The following is a 25,713-nucleotide window of genomic DNA, read 5'->3' as shown; positions in this document are numbered from 1 at the left end:
TCATAATTTGTTATGATCCACACAGTTGAATGCCTTTGCATAGTCAATAAAACACAGGTAAACATCTTTCTGGTATTCTCTGCTTTCAGCCAGGATCCGTCTGACATCAGCAGTGATACCCTGTTCTACGTCCTCTTCTGAATCTGGCTTCAACTTCTGGCGGTTCCTTGTTGGGATACTGCTGCAGCCACTTTTGAATGATCTTCAGCAAAATTTTACTTGCATGTGATATTAATGATATTGTTCGATAGTTTCTGTATTCAGTTGGATCCCCTTTCTTTGGAACAGGCATAAATATGGATCTCTTGCAGTTGATTGACCAGGTAGCTGTCCTCCAGATTTCTTGGCATATAAGAGTGAGCACTTCCAGCCCTGCATCTGTTTGTTGAAACATCGCAGTTGGTATTCCGTCAACTCCTGGAGCCCTGTTTTTTGCCAAGGTCTTCAGTGCAGCTTGGATTTCTTCCTTCAGTACCATTAGTTCTTGTTCATATGCTACCTCCTGAAACGGTTGAACGTCTACCAATGCTTTTTGGTACAGGGACTCTATGTTTTACCTTCTGTTGTCTTTTGATACTTCCTGCGTCGTTCAGTATTTTGCCCGTAGAATCCTTAAATATTGCAACTCGAGGCTTGGATTTTTTCTTCAGTTCTTTCAACTTGAGAAATGCTGAGCATGCTTTTCCCTTTTGGTTTTCTAACTCCAGGTCTTTGCACTTGTCATTATAATGCTTGATTTCGTCTTCTCGAGCCGCCTTTTGGAATCTTCTGTTCAGCTCTTTTACTTCACCATTTCTTCCTTTGGCTTTAGTTACTCGACGTTCAAGAGCAAGTTTCAGAGTCTCTTCTGACATCCATTTTGGTCTTTTCTTTCTTTCTTGTCTTTTTAATGACCTCTTGGTTTCTTCATGTATGATGTCCTTGATGCCATTCCACAACTCATCTAATCTTTGATCATTAGTATTCAGCATGTCAAATCTATTCTTGAGATGGTCTCTAACTTCAGGTGCAATATACTCAAGGTCGTACGTTGGCTCTTGTGGACTTGCTCTAATTTTCTTCAGCTTCAACTTGAACTTGCATATGAGCAGTTGATGGTCTGTTACACAGTCAGCCCCTGACCTTGTTCTGATGATATTGAGCTTTTCCATCATCTCTTTCCACAGATGTAGTTGATTTGATTTCTTTGTATTCTATCTGATGAGATCCATGTGTATAGTCGCCATTTATGTCGTTGAAAAAAGGTATTTGCGACGAAGAAGTCGTTGGTCTTGCAGAATTCTCTCTTGCATCGTTTTTATCACTAAGGCCTATTTTCCAACTACTGATCCTTCTTCTTTGTTTCCAGTTTTCACATTCCAGTCACCAGTAATTATCAGTGCATCCTGATAGCATGTTCGATCAACTTCATACTGCAGAAGCTGATAAAAATCTTCAATTTCTTCATCTTTGGCCTTAGTGCTTGGTGTGTAAATTTGAACAATAGTTGTATTAACTGGTCTTCCTCGTAGGCATATGGACATTATCCTATCACTGACAGCATTGCACTTCAGGACTGATCTTGAAATGTTCTTTTTGATGGTGAATGCAACACCGTTGCTCTTCAATTTGTCATTCCCGGCATAGTAGACCATATGATTGTCTGATTCAAAATGGCCAGTACCAGTCCATTTCAGCCCACTAATGCCTAGGATGTCGATGTTTATGTGTTGTGTTTCATTTTTGACGATGTCCAATTTTTCTGGGTTCATACTTCATAACATTCCACATTCCAGTTATTGATGTTTACAGCTATTTCTTCTCATTTTGAATTGTGCCCCATCAGCAGTTGAAGGTCCCGAAAGCTTGAGTCCAGGTCGTTAAGGCTGACTCTTCTCTGAGGAGGCCGCTCTCCCCTGGGCGTGTTTGGAGTGCCTGCCTGCCTGGGGGCTCACCCTCGGGCACTGTACAGTCAGTGTTCTGCTGCTGTTCATAGGGTTGTCACCAGAAACCTTTTCACAAGTAGACCGCCGGGTTCTTGTTTTAGTCTGTTTCAGTCTGGAAGCTCAGCTGAAACCTGTCTGCCTTGGGTGACCCTGCTGGTATTTGAATAATGGTATAATGATAGTGGGAATAAAAAGCAAGCAGTTGTATTTTGCAGGTGGTACATAGGGCAGAAAGCACCCAAGGGCACAGTGCCCAGCTCTCTGGTAAGTGTTCTGACGTGCACTCTGGTTTAACCTTCTTGACAATTACATGAGTAGGTAGTTCCCCCACTTAACGTTTAAGGAGCCGGCTTCAGACAGAGAGTGCTTTAGAGGTAGTGGTGTTTGAACTGAGACATGAAGGTTGAATAGGAGTTTAGTGAGTATGGAATTTCCTAGTTTGGGATATTTCTGGAATGAAAAAGAACAGCATGTTGAAAGGTTAGATGACAGGAGAACCTGGATAACTTGGAAAATGTCAGAAGGTCATTAATTGCTGAATCCTAGGATGTATGGGTGAGAATAGTTGGACATGTTACAGGGTAAATAGGCAGGGCCGGATCATGGAAAGCCTCTAGAGATCAAACTGAGGAGTGTAGATTTTATCTGATAATAGGGGAGCTTTTGAAGAGTGTTGAGAATGATGTTTGATTTGTATTACACATAATTCATTCCTTCACGAGTGAGCAAGAAGACTTAGGGAGCAGTGGAGCAAGGACACCAGGAAGGAGGAGTGTGTTAATTGTCTAGAGGGGAGGAAGCGGATTCAGTAGGAACCACAGGGCATGGTAATTGATTAGATGTGGCAGAAAAGGGAGAGAAAGGGGCTCTAGAATGACCTTCAGACTCTGACTTGGGCAGTGGGATAACTGAATGTCATTAACACAAATAAAGAAAAATATTAGGTGTTAGCATGTAGAGGTTGGACTTCTGGTGAAAGACCTCAGCTGGAAATGATATTAGGAGTCACCAGCATAGAAGAAGCAGTTGAAACACTGGGAGTAGATGAGATTGTTCAGGGAGAACATGTATAATGTGAATAAAAAGATACTTAGAAACAGTCCTGAAAAATACCTGTAACAGCCCTGTAAAATATTTAGAAGAATCAGGAAGTTTCTTATTTTCTCTCCATAGTTTTCGTTTAAGAAAATAACCTAAGAGGTAGACATATAGATCAATGGAACAGAATAGAGTCCAGTTTAAGTAGGGTGATAATGGGTGGTACCTAGATTACAGTGGGTAAAGGAGTAATGGATGAATATTGGAAGTTATGAAAGAAGGAAGTGATGAGGCTAATTAGAAGACAATTACATTCAAAGGTCATTTTCTGGATTCCTTCTCCTTCCACCCTCCTTTAAGATAGAAAAGGTCTAAGGAGATTTCATGTTCTGAAGGAAGAAAGCCAAGGAGGGGAGATGCTTGCAGAAATACACATTCAGAAGGAGTGATTAATGAAGTAAGGTATAAGGCTTTAAGTTATGGGGGAATGTCATAACAATATAAAGTTAGAGGGGGAGAAGCTTGTCCCTTACTGAATTTTAGTCCTCTCATTCTTAGTTATGTGTTACTTATCTCTGCTTTGACTTTGGTTACGGATTATTGGATAAGAACTGTCATTTCATTCCAGTGGAATTAGCTGTCAGGGATTTGTGTGTAACTGAGTGACGACATAGTGTGGTAAAGAGCCAGACTCCGGAGCCAGGCAGCTTTGGGAATTCCAGTTCCACCACATAGGACCTAGGAGATCTGGATTAACTGATCTCTGGGTGCCGTAGTTTTCTCATCTGTAAAATGGAGATAATAATAGTACCTCTATTATTTGTTTGTGGAAACCCTGGTGGCGTAGTGGTTAAGAGCTATAGCTGCTAACCAATAGGTTGGCAGTTCGAATCCAGCAGGCACTCCTTGGAAACTCTCTGGGGCAGTTCTGCTCTGTCGTGTAGGGTCTCTATGAGTCAGTCGACTCGACAGCAGCGGGTTTAGGTGTTTTTTCCTATTACATGTTTATTATGATGTTGTTGCTGTTAGCCTCTGTTGAGGCATCCCCTGACGCAGGGTGATCCCATACACAAGGGATGAAATGCTGCTCAGGCCTGCACCATCCCCATGGTCAGTTGCAGGTTGGACCCTTGTCACCCGTAGGGTTTTCATTGAAAGTAAAGGCCTTTCTAGTCCGTCTTAGTCTGGAAGCTCTGCCGAAACCTGTCTAGGATCATAGCAACACGCAGTCGTCCACACCGATGGGTGGTGGCTGCGCGTGAAATACGCTGACTGGGGATAACCCAGGTTTCTTGGCTTGGAAGGCAAGACCTTCTACACTGGACCACCAGTGCCCATTGGTGGTGGCCGTTGATTGCTGTTAGGTGCTGTCAGCTCAGTTTCGACTCACAGTGACCTCACGTGACAGAGTAGACCTGTCCCCTAGGGTTTTCTTGGCTGTGATCTTTACAGAAGCAGGTCACCAGGCCTTTCTCCTGCAGAGCTGCTGGGTGGGTTCAAACTGCCAACCTTTCAGTTAGCAGTCAAGACCTTTAAAAATTTTTACCATACCAGGGCTCCTTTTATGATGATTTAAATGAGTTAATGTTTGTAAGTCATTTACTGTGACGCGTCATAAGCACTATATATTATGTTATTGTTTCATTCATGGATTAGGTATGATTCATATTAGATTACTTCAAATATATTGTCTTGAAAAATTTTTTGTACATAAGAATTTTTTTTATTTGAGAAGTTTTTATGAATAAGTTGGTATTATTTTAACTAATAAAGATAATGGGAAAAGAGAATTGCTATTTAGATTTAACGTTTAAGTTTTGAGTAAAAACATTTTTTCTTTACAGTGTTGTTCAGAGTCTTTTTAAAATGTGATGGGCCATTTACCTGCCTTGCCAAGTACAAAATAGTAAAAGTAACAGTAATAGTAATTGAATCTTTCTTTTTGGACTGAGAACCTTGCAGAGTTTTAATGAGTTTCACTCAGTAGTGAAGTTCGTGTTGTTGAGGTTTCTTTTTTGGGTTTGCAGTTACTCTAATCAAAGTTGTGTCCTTTTGGTTGGCATCTTAAAAAACAAAAAAGAAGAAGCCTGATTAATGAAGGCTTCTGATAATTAAATTCTGTTTAATGAAAGGTACTTTATTTTTTATAAAAGTTTTGTGTGTTGGCTTTTCAAAAAAGGTAAAGTCAATACAGAAGGTTTTGAAATTCTAAAGAACTTACCACATCCCCAAAGATAGTAACTATAGAACTTACGTTTAAGTAGATGTGTTTCTAGTAGTGTTAACGTGTAGCTGTAAACAAAGTGTTACCTCAGCTTTTACAGCCATAGTGCTTATAATGTAATTTTGAAGCATCAGACATTTCTTTAAAAAAATTTTAATACAAGTTGAAGTACTTGTAGCATTGCATTTTGTGCCTGATTTTGATGTGAAATGCAATGTCATATTGATAGGGAGGAAAAATTTTTGTTTTTGGTCTTAATGTTCCTTTTTAAAAATAAGCAAATTAAATTTCGGTTAATTTAACCTCTTGACGTTTTCTGTTTTCTGACCCAGGGCCGTTTGGAGAGCGAGATGATCAGCAGGTGTTTATCCAGAAAGTTGTTCCCATCACTAACAAGCTGTTTGTCAGACTCTCATCTACCGGGAAAAGGTGATGCTTTACTGCTGAGAGAGAGATTTAGGAGCCGCTCTGTCCTGCAGTTCGTCTGGCATATTTTTTGCAGACGATCAGAGCCCCCTGGGAGCAAACTGTTGACAGAGAAGTTTATTCATTATCTTGTGATCATTATAACTTAAAATTAACACAGCAGGTTTAGTGGTTATTCTCTGGGATTTGCTTAAGATTTTCACTGATGCTCTAGACAGCTGGAAGGACTAATGATAGAGTAAGGAGCCCTCATGGCGCAGTGGTTAAGCGCTTGGCTTAAAGATTACAAAAAAAACTTGCCATCAGGTTGATTCTGACTCATAGCACCCCGTAGGACACAGCAGAACAGCCCCATAGAGTTTCCAAGGCTGAAATCTTTACCGAAGCAGATCACCAGGTCTTTCTCCCTCAGGGTGGCTGGGGAGTTCGAACCGCCAACCTTTGGGTTAGCAGCTGATCACTTGACCATTGTGTCCCCAGGGCTCCTCGTAAAGATTACAGCCTAGGAAACCCTGTGGGGCAGGTTCTCCTCTGTCCTCTAGGGTGGCCGTGAGTGGATGGCACGCTCCAACAGCAGCAGTGATAGAGCAAGAATGTTGAATTTGATACAGTTGGACCAGTTCTAATTCTGATACTCCTCTTACTAGCTGTGTAAATTCAAGTTAAGTTGCTTTATTTCCGAGTCCCAGTTTCTTCATTTATAAAATAAGGTTCAGCTACCTTGGCAGAGTGTCCTGGGAGTTAAAACTTATTAAATGTTTTGCGTAGTCCCTGAGCACAAGACATGTTCTGTAGAAGTTCGTTTCCCCCTTTTTTTATTTGACTGAAATTTTACTCCTTTTAAAATCTGTTTTTATAGCTTCACACTAGTTGAGCTTTAGCATTTCTTCGCTGTAAAAACAAAAGTTTCTGTATGCCAAACTAGTGACTATCAGTGAACTGCCTGTTAGGAGGCCTTGAGAATGCTGCTGCTGTTGTAGTAATTGCTCAGTTGCCTTTTCTTCAGCTCCTGGTCCTTATTACTTAAAGGTTTAGTGAATACACTCTTGGAGAGATGATAACTTTCCTTTCTGTCAAGGTTCCTTGCACATAGTCATCAGTGAATTGATACCAGAAAATGATTTTTATGTACCCGAACTGTCTTTTTGACAGGTTTTTTGTTTTGTTTTTTTAAGAAAATGTATTAGGAACCTGTAATATAGTTAGAGGCCAAGTTATTGTCTCCAGAAATGTTATGAATCACGTAATTTAGTGTTTCCTGCATATTTAGGGGGAAAGCTGCGATGTTTATTAAGACTGCTGTCATCATCTAGCATCTTCTAACAATTCAGTGTCTCAGGTCCTTGCTCAATTCTCATCTCCTCCTCCACCTGCTGTTACTTCATATGATAGCAGTATATTGTAATGAACTGTAATTTCTGCTTGGTAGAAATTTTATAATTTTTAAAGTTATTCCAGAGGAAAAGGCTAGTTATAAAAATGACAAGCATAAACTACATTGTAGAATTAATTTGAAAATCAGCCATTGATGAAGCTAATGTGAAACAAAACTTTTTGTTTAAAAGAAAGTTTTTAATAGTGAGAAGTGAAAGGAGAGGGTTTTACGGAAAATGAAGAGGAGAAAAACCTGTGTGGAAAGTTTTAAAAAAGGAAGGAGTTATTCTAAGGAATCTATCCTATAGGAGAAAAAAAAAAAGAGTAAAATGATAGATTGGTTTTATGTGCACTTAGGAATGTTGATTTTTTTAACCATAAATAGGAATCTGTAGATTTAGTTTTTTAAAAATTATGTCAGATATTCTAAAATCAGTGTAATTAACTACATTAACAATAATGAGAATTTTGATCATCTCAGTCAACACAGAAGAAACATTTGACAGAATTCAACACCTGTTTAGGGTAAATTAAAAAAAAAATCCTAGAAAGCTAAAACAAAGGGGAAGTTATTTAATATGATAAATAATATCTACAGAAATAATTGTAGTGAACCTCCTCCTGAGTGGTGAAATACTGAAGCTTTCTCCTGGAGATCAGGAATGAGACTAGACAGCCTCTGTCACCCTGTGTGGGTATGCAGGGAACCTTTTCCCCTCCGCTTTGCCTTGCCTGCTAGGATGCTCAGCTAAGCCTCCTGTTCTGTTCCTGTGTTTCCTGTGTTTATATGGATTGCGTTTCCTCTTCCTCCTCCGTTTTTTAACTGTTTCATTTGCCTGATATATTGTGTTCTTTAGATAAGCCTCCTCAGCTCTGTTTTGAGGTAGGCTGGGATAAAGAATTCAGCCACGTACTTTGACATCAGTCCTTTTGTCACTTTGGAAAGATTATCTGCCAGCATTATCCCTTGGTTTCCTCGTTTGTCTAATATGGATAATAATTGTCCTTTCTCAAGTTCTCTTTTATGAAAGTCATGTGAAATAACAATAAAAGTGCTTTAAAAGTTAAGAGTATTTTCCTCCTGGAGGATACTTTTAGGCCATCTCCATGTAATTGTATATTTTTTCTGGCTTCAGATTTTTTTTAATTTATGCATAAATTTTAAATCCCTTCTCAGGATCTCTTCTAGTCCGTTTGCTTGGCCTCTGTCTTCCTTTTTGGTTTCAAATTTCCTTTTAAAGAATTGCTCATTCCCGTCAAGGCTCTTTCTGTTTTTCTTTCAAGCTCAACTTAAATTAGCTGCCTTATTTTAGTTATTTAATAATACATTGTTTTGTAAGAGCCTTTTATGTAGACTCAAAGAAACAAGGCTTGAGTTTTATTTCCTGTTTACTTGCTTTGATCTCTTTAAATCTCAGTTTTACATGTGGAGTATTCAGCTGTAACTTTATAAATAAAAAAACCAAGCCCACTGCTGTCCAGTCGATTCTGGCTCATAATTAGTAAAAATCTGTAAATACATAAATCTGCAGATACACACAGTTACTCCCCGTGATTTATGACCGTCCAGTGTCTTTTCAGAATCTGTGAGATCCAGGCTGTGGACTGTACGACCATATCGTCATTCACGGTGCGGGAGTGCGAGGGCTCCAGCAGGATGGGCTCCAGACCGAGACGCTATCTCTTCACAGGCCACACAAACGGCAGCATTCAGATGTGGGATCTGACCACAGCTATGGACATGGTTAACAAAAGCCAGGAGAAGGGTAGGTTGCCACCTGCAGGGATGTTTGTCCTAGGAGAAGCTTTGGACCTCAGTGAGTTAACAGTGCTCGTTGTCCTCAGATGTAGGTGGTCCAACCGAGGAAGAGCTGCTGAAGTTACTGGATCAGTGTGATCTGAGTACTTCGCGCTGTGCTACCCCCAACATCAGCCCGGCCACATCCGTGGTGCAGCACAGCCGTCTGCGCGAGTCCACTTCCAGGTGGGTCTGGAGTGGAGTACTGTAGCACAGGTTAAGTAATTGCTTGCTTTGGGAAAAATTGGCAGAAATATTGTAAATACATAGTTTTGCTTGAAAGTCAGATTTCTCAAGGCACATTTTTAATTCAGACTGTTTTGATGTTCAGTTTTTTAAATTTTGCTAGCTTTCTCATCTACGTGCATATTTGTGGTTCTTTTCGTAGAAAAACATTTTTTGCCTTTTAACTTACTTGCAGAGTGTTACCAATTCGGATGTCTTTTATGCGATCAAGAACTCGCTCAGGTAATTAGGAAAACACATGTCACCTTGGGTAGGATGCGGAGGTTTCATTCCTGTTGCCTCAGGGACATAGTAATCAAATTCTTGCCTAATCTTACATTTAGACATTCTGTACTTTGAGTAAAGTGACATAGTGTGTCTTTTTTTGTTACCATATTGACAGAAACTTCCAAACACCGAATTGGTTTCCAAACACCGTATTGGTTTCAAAGATTCCTCCCGGCCTTTCAGCTATTCAAAAATCCAGCGTGACTGTGAATATGTGTATAGTATTTTATGCATTGGTAGTTTAATGTGTGTTACACATATAAAATGATATGAAGCATAAACCTGTAAAAAAAAAAAATACATAGAAGCATGAATATAGTATATTTATGTGTATGTAATGTGTTTGTATCAGTAGTTTACTTGATAAGATATGCCCCTGAAAAATCCCAGAGAGAGAACTGAACTATAACTTTTTAAAATGTGTTCTCAGCCTTCAGCTTCAGCACCATGAGGCCATTCACGAAGCAGCTACGTATGGTTCCGTGAGGCCGTACAGGGAGAGTCCTCTTCTGGCACGGGCGAGGAGGACCGAGAGTTTTCACAGTTACAGGGACTTCCAGACAATTAATCTGAACAGAAACGTAGAAAGAGCTGTCCCTGAAAACGGCAGCGTGGCTCCAGTCCAAGCTGAAGTGAAGTGGGCACCAGGGGAATGTAATGGAGCTGAGAGAAAATCTCCTGGAACGGAAATAAAAAGTTTGAGAGAAGCAGAGAGTGGCTTGGAAGCTCATAAAATAGCTGAAGGTTTTTCAGAATCCAAGAAAAGGTCATCAGAAGATGAAAATGAAAATAAAGTAGAGTTGAGGAAGAAAGGAGGATTTGAAGGTGGAGGATTCCTGGGAAGAAAGAAGGTTCCCTATCTATCGTCACCAAGTACTTCAGATGGAGGTGCTGACTCGCCTGGAACCGCGTCCCCATCTCCTACAAAGACCACGCCATCTCCTCGGCACAAAAAAAGGGATTCTTCAGGTCAAGAGTATAGCTTGTGAAGACGCACCAAAATGAATAGTTGTTTTGTTCGATTTAGATGAAAGCTAAACTTCACTGGCTCTCAAATAAACTAGTTTTCACATCAAAACCTAACAAGTTAAAATTGGACTTCATTTAGTATCTTTATAACAGAATTTCCAGGAGTAAAGGAGCTAAAATAACCTTACTTCTTAATGTTTTGGGAGATTTTTTTTTTTTTTTTTCAGAATCGTTTGTAAAGCAAGAGTCTGTTTCAACATTGAGCTGCTGTTTGTTGGTTGTGGAAATAAAGCACCTCATCTTAAGAGGATGGTGCCCATATGTATACATGAGCGTCCTTTTAGGGTGTGGGAATCACCAGCCTGGGTTCTGGATCTCGATTAAGCCTGGGACTTGTCTTGCAGTGTTCTCATAAGTGAATCCCATAATTCTTTTCAGAACTTGGTCTTCTGACCCTTGTTGTGTTTGCAAAGTGTTTACCAGATATTTGAATGAGGTGCTATGTTTGTTAAAAAAGAAAAAAACCACATAATTCAAAAACACTATTGATGCAGAATACCAGATTCCGCCGTGTGGGAAGCCCTTTAGGATGTGTTTTCTTTTTAATGTGGGCCATTTTCTGATTCTCATTGTTGAAGTTCTTAAGTCTTAGCAAGCGTCAACAATATTAAATGCCAGAAGTCCATTTGAACTTTCTTTTTTCAGTTGGAGTGATTGTCTGTGTTTGAACTGATGAAATAAAAATAATACATAAGGGCCAGTTTTTAGTGCCCAGAATGGAAAGCTGTATCAGTTGCTAGTCTGTCTGGCATATTTTTTTTCCCATGTCAATAACCAAAATAATTAAACTTAAGAATTTGGCCATTTTGTTAAGCTTATGAGACTGTAGTTCTGAATTTTTGGTTAATGCTTTTGGCTGCTGTAAAAATGTTACCTTGAATATATTCTGAATTGTAAGGGCAAAAGAAAGACAATTTCTTGTACTTTTTTTCCTCATTTAATTGAAATGGTCAAATTTAAATCATTAAGCATCCATGGGTGAATAATGTATATATTCCCATTCCAAGAATATAGTAAGTGAGTAAAGTTGAAATAAACTGTTTAAAGTTTGCTGTATGGCCAGTGGTTTCACAATAGTTGTATTTATTTATCAATTAAGTCAAATAAACATAATTAAGACAGTTTGTTTTTGTGATTTGAGGGACAGGTGTCCTCTGTAAAGTGTACCAACTTGTTCTTTGCTCATTTCATTGTTTCTTCGCATAATGAAAGGGGCGAGGAGGGAGAGCTTTAATACCTATGAAACTAAGTTATGTGACCATGTGGGAAAATGTTAAGCAAAGCATAATCTCACAATTACTAACTAAAGAATTGCCATCGTCTCTTACGCTCTTCTTCCTCATTGTCACAGTTATGTAAAAATTGTGTAAGCGAGAAAGAAAAATTTTTAAAATAGAGTATTTATGCTTTACCTGATTTTCCAAGAGGAAAAGTCTATAAAACAAAACAGAACTATTATATAGTAAAATCCTACAAAAAGGCAACTCAGTGCACCATGGATTGTATTATACTGCCCCAAGTCAAATCTTGTTTCTTTCTTTCACTTAGAAGAGTTTGAGCCCTGATGTTAGAGTTGGGATCTCAGTCTTCTGGCCCTTGGTAACCTTGAGCAGCCTAGCCCCACTAAGCTTGTCTTCATTGTACCTACCTCATTAGGGTTGCTGGGATGAGAAGAGGAAGAATTGAAATGAATCTGTGTGCTTCGTGTGGTTAATGGAAAACAAGAACAGGATTATAATTCTCATAATGAAATGAGTTTTTCAGATAATTTTTTACTTATTTCAAAACAAAAGTATTATCTCAGCGATAAGATCATTAGCCTCATTTCACAGGTGAGATCCCTGAGGCCCAGAAAGGAGAAATAACTTGGCCAGACACAAGACTAGTTAGCTACTGAGCAACTTTGGAGCCCAGGTCTGCCTCTTTCAGGAACCTATTGTCCTGTTCCTGGCTTCCTCAGTCAGACGTGTGTATCTGTGTTCTTGAATTGCCTGAGGTTGTACACAAGACGGTTGCCCAGGCCCCTACTCCAGACCTGTTAAATTTGAATGTTTGTGGTTGAGACTCGTGTATTTTGAGAAAAGAACCACGGTTGATTCTACACTGAAGGCTGAGAAATTACCCGGAGCATCCTGTTAAGTAGGTTCACTTTTATCACCGTTATTCATCTGTAAATTGTAAATACAACCCAGAGTCGTTAGAATATTTTTTCATAAATGTATTAAAGTCAAACTTGCTTCACATTTAAATACTTATTAAGCAAACCATCTTCCGATTCTTTTACATGATATTTTGCATTGGAATATTTATGTGTGACATAATTAAGTTCCTTATTAATAATTTATTCCACCTGGCCTGTGTTTTATTAACAGGTTGATCAGGTTGAATTATTTTTATATTGATGCCAACACAATGTTTAGATCAGTATTAGATATCATCGTAACAGATTCATAATGAGGTTTTCCATGTAGTGGGAATAACATCACCTAGAGACACAATTCTTAGTAGATCTTATAAAAACCTCACTATGTACTCTTACCAAACAGTTAATACTAGGAACAGCAGAATATGGTAGTTCTCCAGTTAACCTGAGCGTATGGTCTGTACAAGTGACAAGAAAAAAGCTGTAGACCAGGTTTAAAGGGTTTCCTAGAGAACTGCTTGCTGTTCACTGGGCGAGGGAGGAGTGGGAGGCCGAGCTGCACAGTCCTCATTCCGCTTGGTTACATCACTGCTTCGAAACAGTAGGTGCACCTGGGAGCGTCAACAGCACTGCTGGCCAGCGCCCCCCGCCCCCAGGCTGGCTGAATCAGTCTAGGGGCGTCTACACAGTTTGTGCGATGGAGGCTTGGCACACAGGATCACTGAAAGTAGCAAACTGAAGTCTTACTATTCGCCTCTGAAGTACTTAGAAGTAAGGTTCGGTAGTTGTGGGGAGGGGCAGTGTTTTGGGCGGAAGCCAGGGCATCTGTCCACTCTAAGAGAGAAAAATGTAAAAGATTAAATGAGTCCATGTAATAACTAAATGCCTAACTGGATGATTAAGTGGAGAATGATTTAAGAGTAAATCCCCAGCAGTTCTCTATTTTGTTCTTTTGTATTCTTTTAAAGTTTTATAAAACCAAACCCACTGCCGTCGAGTCGATTCCGACTCAGATACACAGCAATAAATTTTATCTTGTTAATTTTCCAAAAACGACAATGAGCGCAGTCTCCTGAATCCTGTGACCAACAGTTGTTTGCAGAAGAATCGGCTGAGGGTGTGGCTGCAAGTTGGTGACTTTGGAAAAGAGCACGTCCCGTCCCCCTGTGCTGTAAGTAGTTCGCGGGGGGCAGAGGCCCGGCCTGAACCCCATCTGTGCTCGCTTGAAACTAAGTGGCCCAGGATCAGCCAGTGGGAATAAAAACCAGCAACCTAAAGTCGCCCATCCCATTTTTCCATTTCAGAGAGTATAAAACTTGGAAAGAAGTCTATTAAGACTTGAGTGTCCACTGCCAAGTGTACACAATTGTTTCAGATTCGTCTGCTTAGAGTAGTTCTAACGAGGGGAAGAGCTTCTGCTGAATACTGGCTTGTGTTTTGACACAGGACTGGTGGGATTTGTCCGGGAGCTGGTCCATCTGAGGAGCTGTCTTCCACAGAGGTGCAAGCAGTATCATAGCCCCAGAAGTTACAGTCTTTGCCTGTTGGACTGTAGAGTAAGTTGTAGTTTTCAAGCAGAATAATTAAGGGTATTCTTGACTTTGTAAGTTTTTGCCAGCTCAGCTTTGGAAAAACCCACCTGGCTCTGAATGTATATTCAGAAAATAGTGTCATGTAATTGTGCGTGATGCAGATAGATTCAAAATAACTTCCCAGAGTCACTAAGACCTTTAAGAATGAAGAAGAGTTTTCTACGTTATTTTCCATGAAGAACCAATTTAAATGTCTTTAATTTTATGTTGCTGACTTGAAATGTTTCTTGCAGTAGGACTTTGACTAACGATTTGGCAGTCCAAACAGAGCAGATGACAGAAAGTTTTGTACCATGGATACTGCTACTGTTGCATTATCTGCCCTTAGCGATTCTAAGGCGAAAAGAGTACTTCTTTGCAGTCAAGGGATGTAGTACAGAGTTGTATCTGTATCTGTATCTCTATCCATCTTTATCTATGTATATACACCAAACCCGTCTAGTCAATTCCGACTCAGGGACCCTATAGGACAGGGTAGAACTGCCCCATAGAGTTTCCAAGGTTATAATCTTTATGGAAGGAGACTGCCACATTTTTCTCCCACGGAGTAGCTGGTGCGTTCAAACTGCTTGCCTTTTGGTTAGCAGCCAGCTGAGTGCTTAATCCCTTTGCCGCCGGGGCTCATACGTATATGAGGAGCCCTGGTGGCACAGTGGTACTTCTTCAATTACCTCCTCGTTTCGTGCAACCAGGTGTGTGTGCGTGTGTGTGTGTGTGTGTGTGTATACCTGTATGTATAATCTCGTGGAAAGCACAAAGAAAACTGATTTAATTCCATGTGGACTAATCAAATACCGCATATAGAACAGTAGTTTCCACTAGAAATGTCCTAAGTTGAAGACGTTAGTGTTCCCTAGTGTTCAGTTTATTGAGAGAATTTTATGAAAATAAAAATTTTGGAGTTTCAAGCGATAAGAAATATGGGAAATACTGGTGGTGGTTCAAGTGGAGCTGTTTCCGTGAAATGCTTTTCTCCTTGAAATGTATGAATTAGCTGTTCAGTCCTCAGATTTTCAGAAGATTGGTAAATGCAAGAACAGACACGTTTATTATAAGCATATGGTGCTCTGTCCAAAGGCTTGGTGGAGATTTAACCCTAAACAATTAAAGAGAGCCCTCAGCCAAGTGTGTAACCGCGGCGCACTTCTTGTTTGTCTCTGACTCAGCTTAGCCTGAAATTGGGATTTCACTCCGCAACTATGATCATGAGAATCGCTGTGACAGGACTGTGTCAGCCTGACGGAAGCAGGATTATAAGGAGCAGCTGAAGACGGCAGCAGAGACACCTCTGCAAGAATCTGTTTCCAGCCAGCACACTTCTCTTCGCTGACTGTTCATTTATCCAACAGCATCACCGCCAGACAGAGCAAGTGAAAATTACATGCTGCTTTGTCTTCCACAAAATAAGCAGAGCAAAACAAATATTTTCATATAAATATTACCCCCTCGTTTTATACAACCAGAAAAATAACATTTCTTAGACCTCCGTTAGGGAGGAACACTTGCAGAAACAATCCCCATTGCTTTAAAGGATAACCGAGTAACGATGGCTTCTCGGCGCTGATGTGTCAGGCCATGATAACCGTGACGAAAAGGTGCGCATCCTGCGCTCCAGCTTCCCGCGGCGCAGCTACAGGTGGGTGTCGGCGAATGTGGTGTGTTCCTTGGTCACTGAACTGAAACCCTTGATGGCGTTCATCAGGCCTTCTTCATCCATGTACTGAAAAATACGCCAGTCATCATTGCTTAGGGTGTTTGCTCAATTAGCAGTTCTATCAGTTTATGTAAAAAGTAATCAGTAAGTGCTTATTAAGGGCTGATACTGTATGCCCAACACTGTAAGGTGTGGTTTAAAATAGCCCCGGCCTTAAGTGTGTCTTATTGAAAGGATCACTTCACATGCGCACATGAATTGTATGTGATTTGAGTGTTACATTGTGCTATATCTCAACCTTTCTCAGACTTAGTATTCTCAACTGTAAAATGGGGAGATTTTATATGTATATATACATATATACTCATGTCTGTTTTTTAAGACGTAGTTCAAAGAGTAAGCAGAAGAGTCAGAATGCAAGCTCTTATGCTCTATTGATTCCCACTCTCTCACTGTATTTATTGATTAGGGCTAGTAATGTTGATTATCTTATAATGAACAGATAACTTGGTAACTATTGCCATCTTTGGAAGCTTTCATTGAATCGCTTTGCACGCTGCACATTACTAGTACTGTAAAAAAAGCAAACAAAAGTGGCTATATAGTATAATAGCTATGTAGCCAGATGATATTTTTAAATCGCAACTCCATGAAGAACTGACTGACTAGCTGTGTATCCTTAGGTAAATTACTAAGCCAAGCCTCATTTCATCATGTACCAACGGCAACGATAACAGTACCTACCCTCTCGAGTTTGTGAGGATTATGTGAAATAATGCACGTAAGCCCTCAGCGTAGTATGTTGAACCATATGGAATTACTATTTTGCATGTCAAACATGATCAATGAACAATTCCTTATGTTTCAACCTATTATAATTATTCCTGCCATTTAGAAACTACATCTGAAGTGGAATGCATAGAACTCAATAGTCAGAAGCAGGCCCATGGTTTGTGAAATGCAATAAAGTATTGGTACATGTATATAAATACCATTATCATCTGAACAAGCAAGAAGTACTGTGCAGTTTATTTTTTAATGATGATACGGAACCTGGCCTCAGGGAACTTGCTTCATTACTTACCATGAGCCAAGACAGGCTTCATGGAAGTCATCAGACTTACAATGAAGAAAAATTGAGAGCTTGGCAGAGAGATGAGTGACAGAGCCCAAAGGCAGAAGCAGGATGGTTGAGCTAAGTTTTTTTTTATAGATATATAATTTTACTTATTTTGTTGTTGAGAATATACACAGTAAAACATACACCAATTCAACAGTGTCTACACGTACCGTTTAGGGACACTGAGTACGTCCTTCGAGTTGTGCAACCATCCTGACTCTCCTTTTCTGAGTTGTTCCTCCACCATTAACATAAACTCACTGCCCCCTAAAGGTTCTTATCTAATCTTTCGAGTTATTAGCTAAGTTCTTCGTTGGTTATTTGTTTATCTAACTATCCCAACAGAATGGTATGTCAGCAGACATCTAGGTGGTTGGCATAATGGAGAAGTTTGGTGGTTGGTAAAAACTCTAGGAGTTTAATATATCAGCCAGCTAGGGGCTGTTAACAAATATTAGATAATGATGAGGCTAAGTTACAAAGAGTCTGTTATTTGTACCCGCTAGACTGGAATTATGGAAGATGGCATTCGTAAACACTAACACCCTTATGTATCATGAGTTTCTAACAGTTCCTTGGCTGTTGAGAGACAAAACAATATTTTCTAACAATAAACCAGGAAATAAAAGGTGAGGCACCTCATTTTCTAAAAACAGGTGCTCCTGTTTTATGCTGACTTTTGGGCCAGTTCCAATGTTTCTACTCACTTTTTGCCCCAACTTAACGAAGTGGCCCATTTGCTTCTTCACTGATTCCTATACTTATGTTTTGACCATCTATTGTGTGCCAGAAGAACAAGACACAGCGGTGCCCTGCTCACCGTCCAACATGTAGTAGCCACACTAGTAAGCAAGCAGTCACAGAAGCGTTCGGCCTGACTCAGAGACAGACACAGAGCGCTGTGGGGCCGTATTCGGTGAGCCACAGGGAGCCTGTGCCAGCTCTTAATCAACTCACCAGTCCACTGTCGTGGCCCATGATGGTTTCCCACAGCGAGTCAGCAGCCAAGGCTTCCTTGTCTTGAATGTCCGTGAGCTGGCTGACGCTGCGCTGGAGGCCTGCTTGGGAATAGGTTTGGCTGATTTGGCTTTGACTTGGGATTCGCAGAACAGACACACTCCGAGTGCTCCGGATACTCACAGGTGTCCCAGACCGAGGAATTTGGGTGCCAGCTAATCCCTGAAAGGAAATCGGCTGTTGGTAATTAGCGTGGAGTGAAAACGGGGTTGAAACAGGACAGAAAACAGACTCACACATTGTCAGTGAAAGAACTGTCTCTCACCCTCCTACAGAACTTAGCAGCTGTGAGCTGTCCTGGAACACTGTGGCCCCTGGTGCCTTGGTAAGGGTGAGAATACGCTAGAGGTCTCGTTAGACGGCCAGTGTCGTTAGCACCTAGAGAGCTCGGGAGCTGCTGCTGTGGCTGCGTTTCCCTGTGGGGCAGGGGCTTGCTGCGCTGCTGTGGTGGTGCAAGGGGTTACGGGGCTAACAGGGTAATCTCGTCACGCTGCCTGTCAGCACTATCGCAAGAGCACTGCGTTCAGGGCAGTCAGGGGTAGCTGTGCGCTCACGTTGACCCACTAAGTGAGCACTGTTTGTATTTTGCTGTAAACTCCCTAGATTTGGGTAGAGAAGTTGGCCCCTCCCTTCCTTTTCTTGTCATTCCATATTGTTCCCTCATTATAGGATTCCTGCCTCCAAGATCAGTCAGGTCTGATACTAACATCAAAAAGAGAGAGCCACTCCACAGTTAGGACCTAGAAAGTGCCTTAAGAGAAAACGTAGCTTGTCTAAGCATGCGAAGGCTCTGATTTAGCTGGTTCAGTCAAAGAAACATCCCTGCTTTTCATTTGTGCAATCCACAGGCCATGCCAAAGATCATGCATTCAGACAGCACACAAAGGTACCTCAAAGTGCATGGTGTAACTTTTTAGGGTGACACTGCTTGACACATCAGATATATCAGCCACAGAATCAAACTGAGAAAAAATTGGGGGCATCAGTCAGCATTTGGAACGTTTCTAAGAGTTCTTTGTGTTCCTCCCAGTACATCATAATCGTGCTGTGCACCGTTGAGTCAATTCCGAATCATAGTGACTCTATAATAGAGTAGAACTGCCCCATAGGGTTTCCTAGGCTGTCATTTTTGTGGGAGTAGATTGCCAGGTCTTTTTCTCCCGCAAAGTGGCTGGTGGGTTCAAACCATCAACCTTTTGGTTAGCAGCCAAGTGCTTAATCATTGTGCCAAGGCTCCTTACCATAATCATATCCATACATGAATACTACCCTGATTATGTGTGTGTGTGTGTGTATACATCTTAAATATGTATATATGAAGGGCTTGCGATGAAAACTGCATGGTGAGTGGAAACTAACAGCGTTTGTGTCTAAGGGGAGTTTCCCTTGCATTGTTTGTTTGGTATCGCAGAGAATATGAGGACCTTCAAACCAGCAATGAAGATACAAGACCTGCACTTACACTGGATGCTGTGTGACCTTGAAAAGGTTGCTAAAATACGAAAGACTCGTTCCCTGCCACCTTTCTCGTGTTTTTCTCTGTTCAGAGTGGAGCCTAAAATTCTTCTGCCAGTTTGAGCCAGGTGTTCCAGGGGCACCTTACTTGTTCAGAGGGTTGGGCTGCGCGGGACGGGATGACAGCAACACTGAAACCAGAGCTGCTCAGATGACGGGGCAGGCGGGGTGTCAGTCCGGGAAACTAAGCAGGAGACCCAGCATGCTTCTGTTCATATTCTTACCTTTGATGCTGAGTGGGTGAGGAGCTATGAACATCAGCAAGGACACTTCATTTTGCTCTGCTGATGCAAATTATACTCCTGGTTTGAATGGGAGTCTGTGGGTGGTGCAAACAGTTAACACGCTTAGCTGCTAACCGCAAGGTTGGAGTCTACCCAGAGGCACCTTGGAAGAAAGGCCTGGTGATCTACCTCTGAAAAATCAGCCATTGAGAACCGTGTGGAGCACAGTTCTATAACACACACGGGGTCACCCCGAGTGGGGGTCGGCTCGACAGCAGCTGGTTTGGTTTGGGACACACACAGCAATAGGTTCCCCAGGTGATTTCACCATACAACTCTTCCCCACCTTCCTGACTTCCGACTGCAGAGCACAAACTCCTGTGCCTGCTTGCACATTAGTATCATGAGTAAGTTAAAACAACAACAGTGCTCAAACCCCACCCCAGACCAGTGAAATCAGAATTTCTCACAAGAGGTCCGGTATTTTCAAAGCTTCCCGGTGATTCTAATGGGTAGCCGACATTGAGGACACTGCTGTAGGGCTAGCCTCCCGTGGTCCCCACAGCTGGACAAACATAACCTTCCTCTGATCCCTCATTACCAGCACTATGAAACATGTTTCCCCCATATAAGTACTGCAATCAGTGACAGGAAAATGGCCACAGCCTTGGACACATACCACGTGGGATTCCCCTGGCGGGTAGACACTGAGTGGAGACATCCTCTTCTGAAGAGGAACTAAAGGTGGTCTCTCTCTGACATACGGCTCTTTGTGGATCTTTCTTTGTAGTATTAGGGACAGAAAAATGGCCAGCAAGATCAAGCCTAGGATGGCCATTAGCACGATGAACCACAGCTCGCTGTAGAATGCTGTGCCTTTGCTCCCCGACCCCCTCTTTTCTCCAGGAGGCGTGGGCACCAGGCCTGCAAAACCCAGGGACAGAGAAGGAAAACGTTATTTCAGAAGGCAATTGTGTGGTCCATTGTCCTGTTACTCTGCAGTAAACTAGACCGACACATACGGCAGTGTGTCGCGTGGTGTTTGCACTGGGTTCTCGTGGGGGTAATAGCTCAGGGTGTCAGTGGTTATAAAGAGAAGCTTACAATCTTCCGGAGACCTCCTGGCATTGCTGCTCAGGCTGGAAACCACCGCTGCCTTTGCAAGTCCCTGGAGTTGTTTAAAGGGGCGACTAAAGTCACCTGGAAGATGGCCTGTTCCACTGCCGTGTCACCAGGAGCAAACGCCGCTCCAAGCCGTGGTTCTCATGAGGGGCTGGGCCCTTGCTGACCCTGCTGCAGAGTCCCCTTCGTGTCGGTAGGCAATGCTGTGGACAGGCAGGCTCCCTCACTTCATGCCACAGCCCTGTTCTGAAGAAGCGGTATGCAAACTGGATCTTGAGGCACCAGACCTGTTTTCCATTGTGAAGTGGGCAGCCCAAGCTTGCTAACTTGTCTTGATACCGCTTGTCCCATGGCCTCTCTGTTAAATAGCAAAAGCTCTGCAACGTATCACTGAAATGTGCTGGCAGAGCTTCCTATGGAAAGAAATCCTTTTTCAGTGGGACACTTACCCTTGATTCCCATTCATGTGTCGCAAGTACAGTCAATGTGATTCTCTGCACTTAAAGCTAACCAGCTAAGCAGCATGGCTCAAGGGGAAGGAGCCGAAGGAGCCCTGGTGGTGCAATGGTTAAGTGCTTAGCTACCAACCGAAAGGTCGTTGGTTCGAATCCACGCAGGGGCTCTGTGGGAGAAAGATCTGGCCATCTCCTTCCGTAAAGAGTAAACAAAAACCAAACCTATTGCTTTGGTCGATTCCAACTCATAGGGACCCTGTAGGACAGAGTAGAACTGCCCCATGGGGTTTCCCAGGCTGTCATCTTTATGAAAGCTGACTGCCACATCTTTCTCCTGTGGAGCGGCTGGTGGGTTCGACCTTTCTGTTAGTGGCCAGCACTTTAACCACTGCACCACCAGGGCCTGTGGAGCAGTTCTACTGCGTCACGTGGGATCGCTCTGAGCAGGAATCCACATGATGAGAAACCACCACCACCCTAACCCTGCTGCTGGCCCCGCTTTGGTCAGCAAACGGTCACGTTGTTCTGTCTCTAACGGGAGGGGCTGGAGTCAAAGCTTTGTGAACAGAATGCCCTGATTAGGATCCAATATTTGCTGGTTGATTAAAAACAAACAAACCTTGGTTTTCTTTTCTCTGTGTGTGGCAGAGGGCTGTAACTTCAGAAACTAATCTGACATGCCTAGTGGACCCTTTGCTTGGGAGGACCCAGGGGAATGGAGAGCTGTCTGCCAGAGGGAAGCCTCTAAAGGGAAATAGCTCTCAGAACCCCACCCACTGCCGCTGAGTGGATTCCGACTTACAGGGACCCTGTGGCACAGTCTGAGGAAAATCAGGTCTGTGTGAATTTCCTGCTCGGAGGCTGCCTTCAGGCAAAAGAACAGGAACATTTTAAATGTTTAAAACTGACCGTGAATATTAGCTGGGCAGCACATCTTGCAATTTGCCCTAGCACCGCACAGTCCCGGATGTCGCTCTGCTCTGCGCCGAGTCCAGCCTCCAGAAGTGCTCGGGCCTCGGCACTGGAAACCTCAGTTTGTACTCATGAACTGACTGGAGATTTCTCCTCTTTATGGAGAGCTTGAAATCAGGATGATCCCTCTTTATGGAGCTCTCTTTTCTTCTCAAAGCACCTCTCACTTCAAGGACTCCTCCTTGCAGCCAGTGTGGGAGGCTAACACTCAGTGTTGGAACTTGTGTGGTTGGGCTTCAATTCCAAAGAAAAATGCAATCCCAGACCCAGTGGCAGGGTAAATCCCTCCCTGTTAACTGCCTGCCTCCTGGGATCACATACCTCCCGCTGAGCAAGGTGGCTAGGCAGGCGGGATTCAGTGCAACAGTCTCAGTTACATGGATGGCAGCGCTCAAAGTGTGGTCTAAGCCACGTGCATCAGGGTCACTGGGCCAAAAGTGCAGGTTCCCTGGGGGCACAGTGGTTAAGAACTTGGCTGCTAACCAAAAGGTTGGCGGTTCAAATCCACCAGGCACCCCTTGGAAACACTATGGGGCAGTTCTGCTTGGTCCTATAGGGTCACTGTGAGTTGGAATCGACTCTTTGGCAACGAGTTTGGTTTTCTTTGGTTTACCGAGATAGAATCTCCTACTGGGGGCCTGGGACACTGTGTATTAAACAAACCCACTGCAGTGATTCCCATGCATACTGGAATTTGGGACCCATTGCTAAAAAAAAAAAAAAAGTGGGCCAGGAGTCAACAGAACCACATTCGAGTTCTAGTTTTAGCAACAAGCTTGTGGAGCTATCCTGGGTAAATGACTGTCCACCTGAGGAAACCTCGGAGTTGCTAAAAGAATATCAGATGAGGTCTGTCCTACGCCACAGCTGCTATAAAGCAAAGTAAGGTAGACACGTGGAAGGAATTGTGTTAGGTGGTGTAAGAAATTTTACATGGCATCCAGACATGTGAACTCTGAAAATATAGATAATGTTTTATTATTGTTACAGATTGAAGCTGTCCTTTGTGGCATTATGTTCGTTCACCTGTGTTCCAGAATTTTTGGACATCCGTGTTTTCCTAAAAACACTGTGTCTGTGTGTGTATAGATAAATATATATCTGATATAACATTAATCACCAGACTTTAAAGAGGTTAACAGTCTCAATTCTGTCCTAATGGAAAAGCTTGACATTGCTCCGTCTTGCCCTTTGAAATTGTAGAGTATCACATTTGTTAGATTCAAAGATTATGGTTGGAACTCAATTTAAAAGATGCTCCTTAAAAAATACAATTTTATCTCTTCAGCTAAATTACTTGGTATTAACAGTTGATCATGACCTTTTATGGAGGACAGAAGACAGACATTTCCCCAATTCACCATTTTGGACTTTGAATCCAGAATATCATCATTACTGTTAACACAAATTGGAACTGGAGTGTGTACCCCTCCCTCTGATCTCTCTCTCCTCTGACTTCCCTACAAATCGCTTTTTTGTGCACAAAGTCACCCAGCTCATCATTGACAGGATGTGTGATTAGGGGAGAAGTTAAGGCAGATGTCTCTGGTCCTCTTCACGTTTGCAATTCAATGATTTGGCATTTTAGGAATATGTTCTAATTATGTGCTTAATATAAGTTCCATAAGGACTTAACAATTTTTTTACAACACCTAACACAATTTCTTTCACATAGTCTCTGCTAATAGATTAGTACACTTATGTCTAATCAAACATATGCATATTTCTATAGGAAAATGAGTAGATGCTACACAGAACCTAATGTGAGTTCAACGTTTACCAAGCCCAGTCGAGGTATCATATTGGATCAAAGGTGTCTTCACACTTCCTTCATCTGTACTGCAGATGACCTGGAAAAAGAAGGCTAGACAAAAGGAAGAGCTGGTAAGTGACTCAGTCATTCAACTTACTAATAGTCGGCACATTTTTGTTTCTTAATATACTTTATTTTTTAGAGCAATTTTAGGTTTACAGAGAAATCGTGCCGAAGCATTGAGAGTTCCCTCTCCTCTGCACGCTCTCTCCTGTTAACAGCTCTGCTGCAATGGTACATTTGTTACAAGTGATGACCAGTATCGATACATTTGTGACTGAAGTCCATAGTTCACATTAGGGTTCGCTCTGTGCTGTACAGTCCTACGGGCTTTGACAAATACATAATATCATGGGTCTGCCATTACAGTATTATAGAGAATAGTTTCACCGCCCTAAAAAATGCCTGCACGCCACCTATTCATCAACTAGGCCTACTTAAAAAATATACATTTATCGCAGCATAAAAAAGTCTGAACATAAGATTCCAGAGGAAGTTGTGAGACTTTTTCTTAATATGCAAACTTAATTCTAATTAAAAAATTGTCAAGAATAAAGCTATAATTACTGTAATAATAGTATATCTAGAAGTGATGGAGCTGAAGAAGCTTAGAGGTTGCATAGCTAAGGAAAAGAATTAGCAGAGTAATAGAGAGTCCCTAGCTGGACAAGGGTTTGTGCTTGACTACTAACCTAAAGGTTGGCGGTTTGAACCCACCCACGGGCAGCACAGATGAGAGCCCTGGCAATCTACTTCCATAAAGGTTACAGCCAAGAAAACCCTGTGGAGCCCAGTTCTACTGTCACACGTGTGCTTGTCATGAGACAGAAGTGCCTGGATGACAGCGGGTTTGGTTTTGGTTGAGAATGGGCAGCACGCACGGCATATCTTGTTCTGCTTGTGGCCTGAACTCATTCCTTTAAAAAATGCACTTCTATCTCCTAGTAAGAGACCGAGAGGTGCTTACTGAATAGAAGAGCTCAAGAGGGATCTTTGAAACCACATGGTCTAACTGCCTCTCTTGAAAGTCAGGAGCCTGGGGAAAACAACGCCACAAGGTCACACAGATGAAAGGCCTGGCTGCGAGAAGAACCCAGTTCTCCCACCTGTCGGCCAATCTTCCCATTGCAAGAAGCTGCTGCAGGTGACCAGGCAGTGTGACCGTGAAAACGTGCAGATAGCTGAACTGTTGTGAAAATGTTATCATTAAATTTCAAATAGTATAAATGCAATGGATTGCCTGGAAGTTGCAAATGGTTAATGCACTGGGCTGCTAACGGAAAGCTTGGGGTTCTAGTCCACCCAGTGGCATCTCGAAAGAAAGGCCTGGTGATCTACTTCTGCAAAATCAGCCACTGAAAACCCTATGGAGCACAGTTCCACTATGACACACATGGGGTCCCCATGAGTTGAAGTCCACTGGACTGTAACTGGTTCAATTAACCAAGCAGGGAGAAGAGAATTTAGCTTTAGAGGAAAAAGACATGTGACTTGCAGGGACAGAGACTGAGGGAACCCCTTACTCAGGGTCATTCAGAGTTGGAGATGGCCATTTTCTGATGGGGCTCTGCTTGGAGGCTGGGGATGTATCAAGAAAATCTCTGAAGTCCCTATAAGTGTATAATTTTAGGATACTAATCAACTGCATTTGGGTGCTGTATTTTCTCTGTGAACACAACCTGCCCACCTTCCATCTTGTCCCGCCGCGGTGACATGTCCCACGGAGGCTCCCTCTCCCGAGGACTGCGTCTTTGGCTGC

At 42.2% G+C, this 25,713-nt stretch overlaps 2 protein-coding genes across 5 annotated transcripts in view; one reads left to right on the top strand and one right to left on the bottom strand.

Annotated features, from left to right (window-relative positions):
* KCTD3 (potassium channel tetramerization domain containing 3) overlaps nucleotides 1-13,439 on the top strand; it is a 66,578-nt gene extending 53,139 nt beyond the window's left edge. For 3 of the 4 annotated variants that reach the window (XM_023741702.1, XM_023741701.1, XM_023741703.1), the window contains 4 exons: nucleotides 5,520-5,616; nucleotides 8,569-8,753; nucleotides 8,833-8,971; nucleotides 9,729-10,495. In XM_023741702.1, the coding sequence (XP_023597470.1) occupies nucleotides 5,520-5,616; nucleotides 8,569-8,753; nucleotides 8,833-8,971; nucleotides 9,729-10,287 (980 nt within the window). In that variant the 3' untranslated portion in view covers nucleotides 10,288-10,495. Of the gene's footprint in view, nucleotides 1-5,519; nucleotides 5,617-8,568; nucleotides 8,754-8,832; nucleotides 8,972-9,728 lie in introns of all 4 variants that reach the window. The other variant, XM_004387516.2, reaches the window with a different exon arrangement.
* Nucleotides 13,440-15,692: 2,253 nt separating this feature from the next.
* Nucleotides 15,693-25,713, bottom strand: part of USH2A (usherin) — a 551,884-nt gene continuing 541,863 nt past the window's right edge. Inside the window, exons 50-53 of the mRNA XM_012558807.1 lie at nucleotides 23,922-24,005; nucleotides 20,272-20,516; nucleotides 17,794-18,015; nucleotides 15,693-15,782 (exon numbers count right to left, since the gene is read on the bottom strand). Of these exons, the coding sequence (XP_012414261.1) occupies nucleotides 15,693-15,782; nucleotides 17,794-18,015; nucleotides 20,272-20,516; nucleotides 23,922-24,005 (641 nt within the window). The remainder of the gene's footprint in view (nucleotides 15,783-17,793; nucleotides 18,016-20,271; nucleotides 20,517-23,921; nucleotides 24,006-25,713) is intronic.

The sequence above is a fragment of the Trichechus manatus genome, unplaced genomic scaffold (genome assembly GCF_000243295.1).
Source record: "Trichechus manatus latirostris isolate Lorelei unplaced genomic scaffold, TriManLat1.0 scaffold00187, whole genome shotgun sequence".
Classification (NCBI taxonomy): Eukaryota; Metazoa; Chordata; class Mammalia; order Sirenia; family Trichechidae; genus Trichechus; species Trichechus manatus.
The sequence above is the reverse complement of the archived record's forward strand: the minus strand, read 5'-3'. Positions and strand labels throughout refer to the sequence as shown.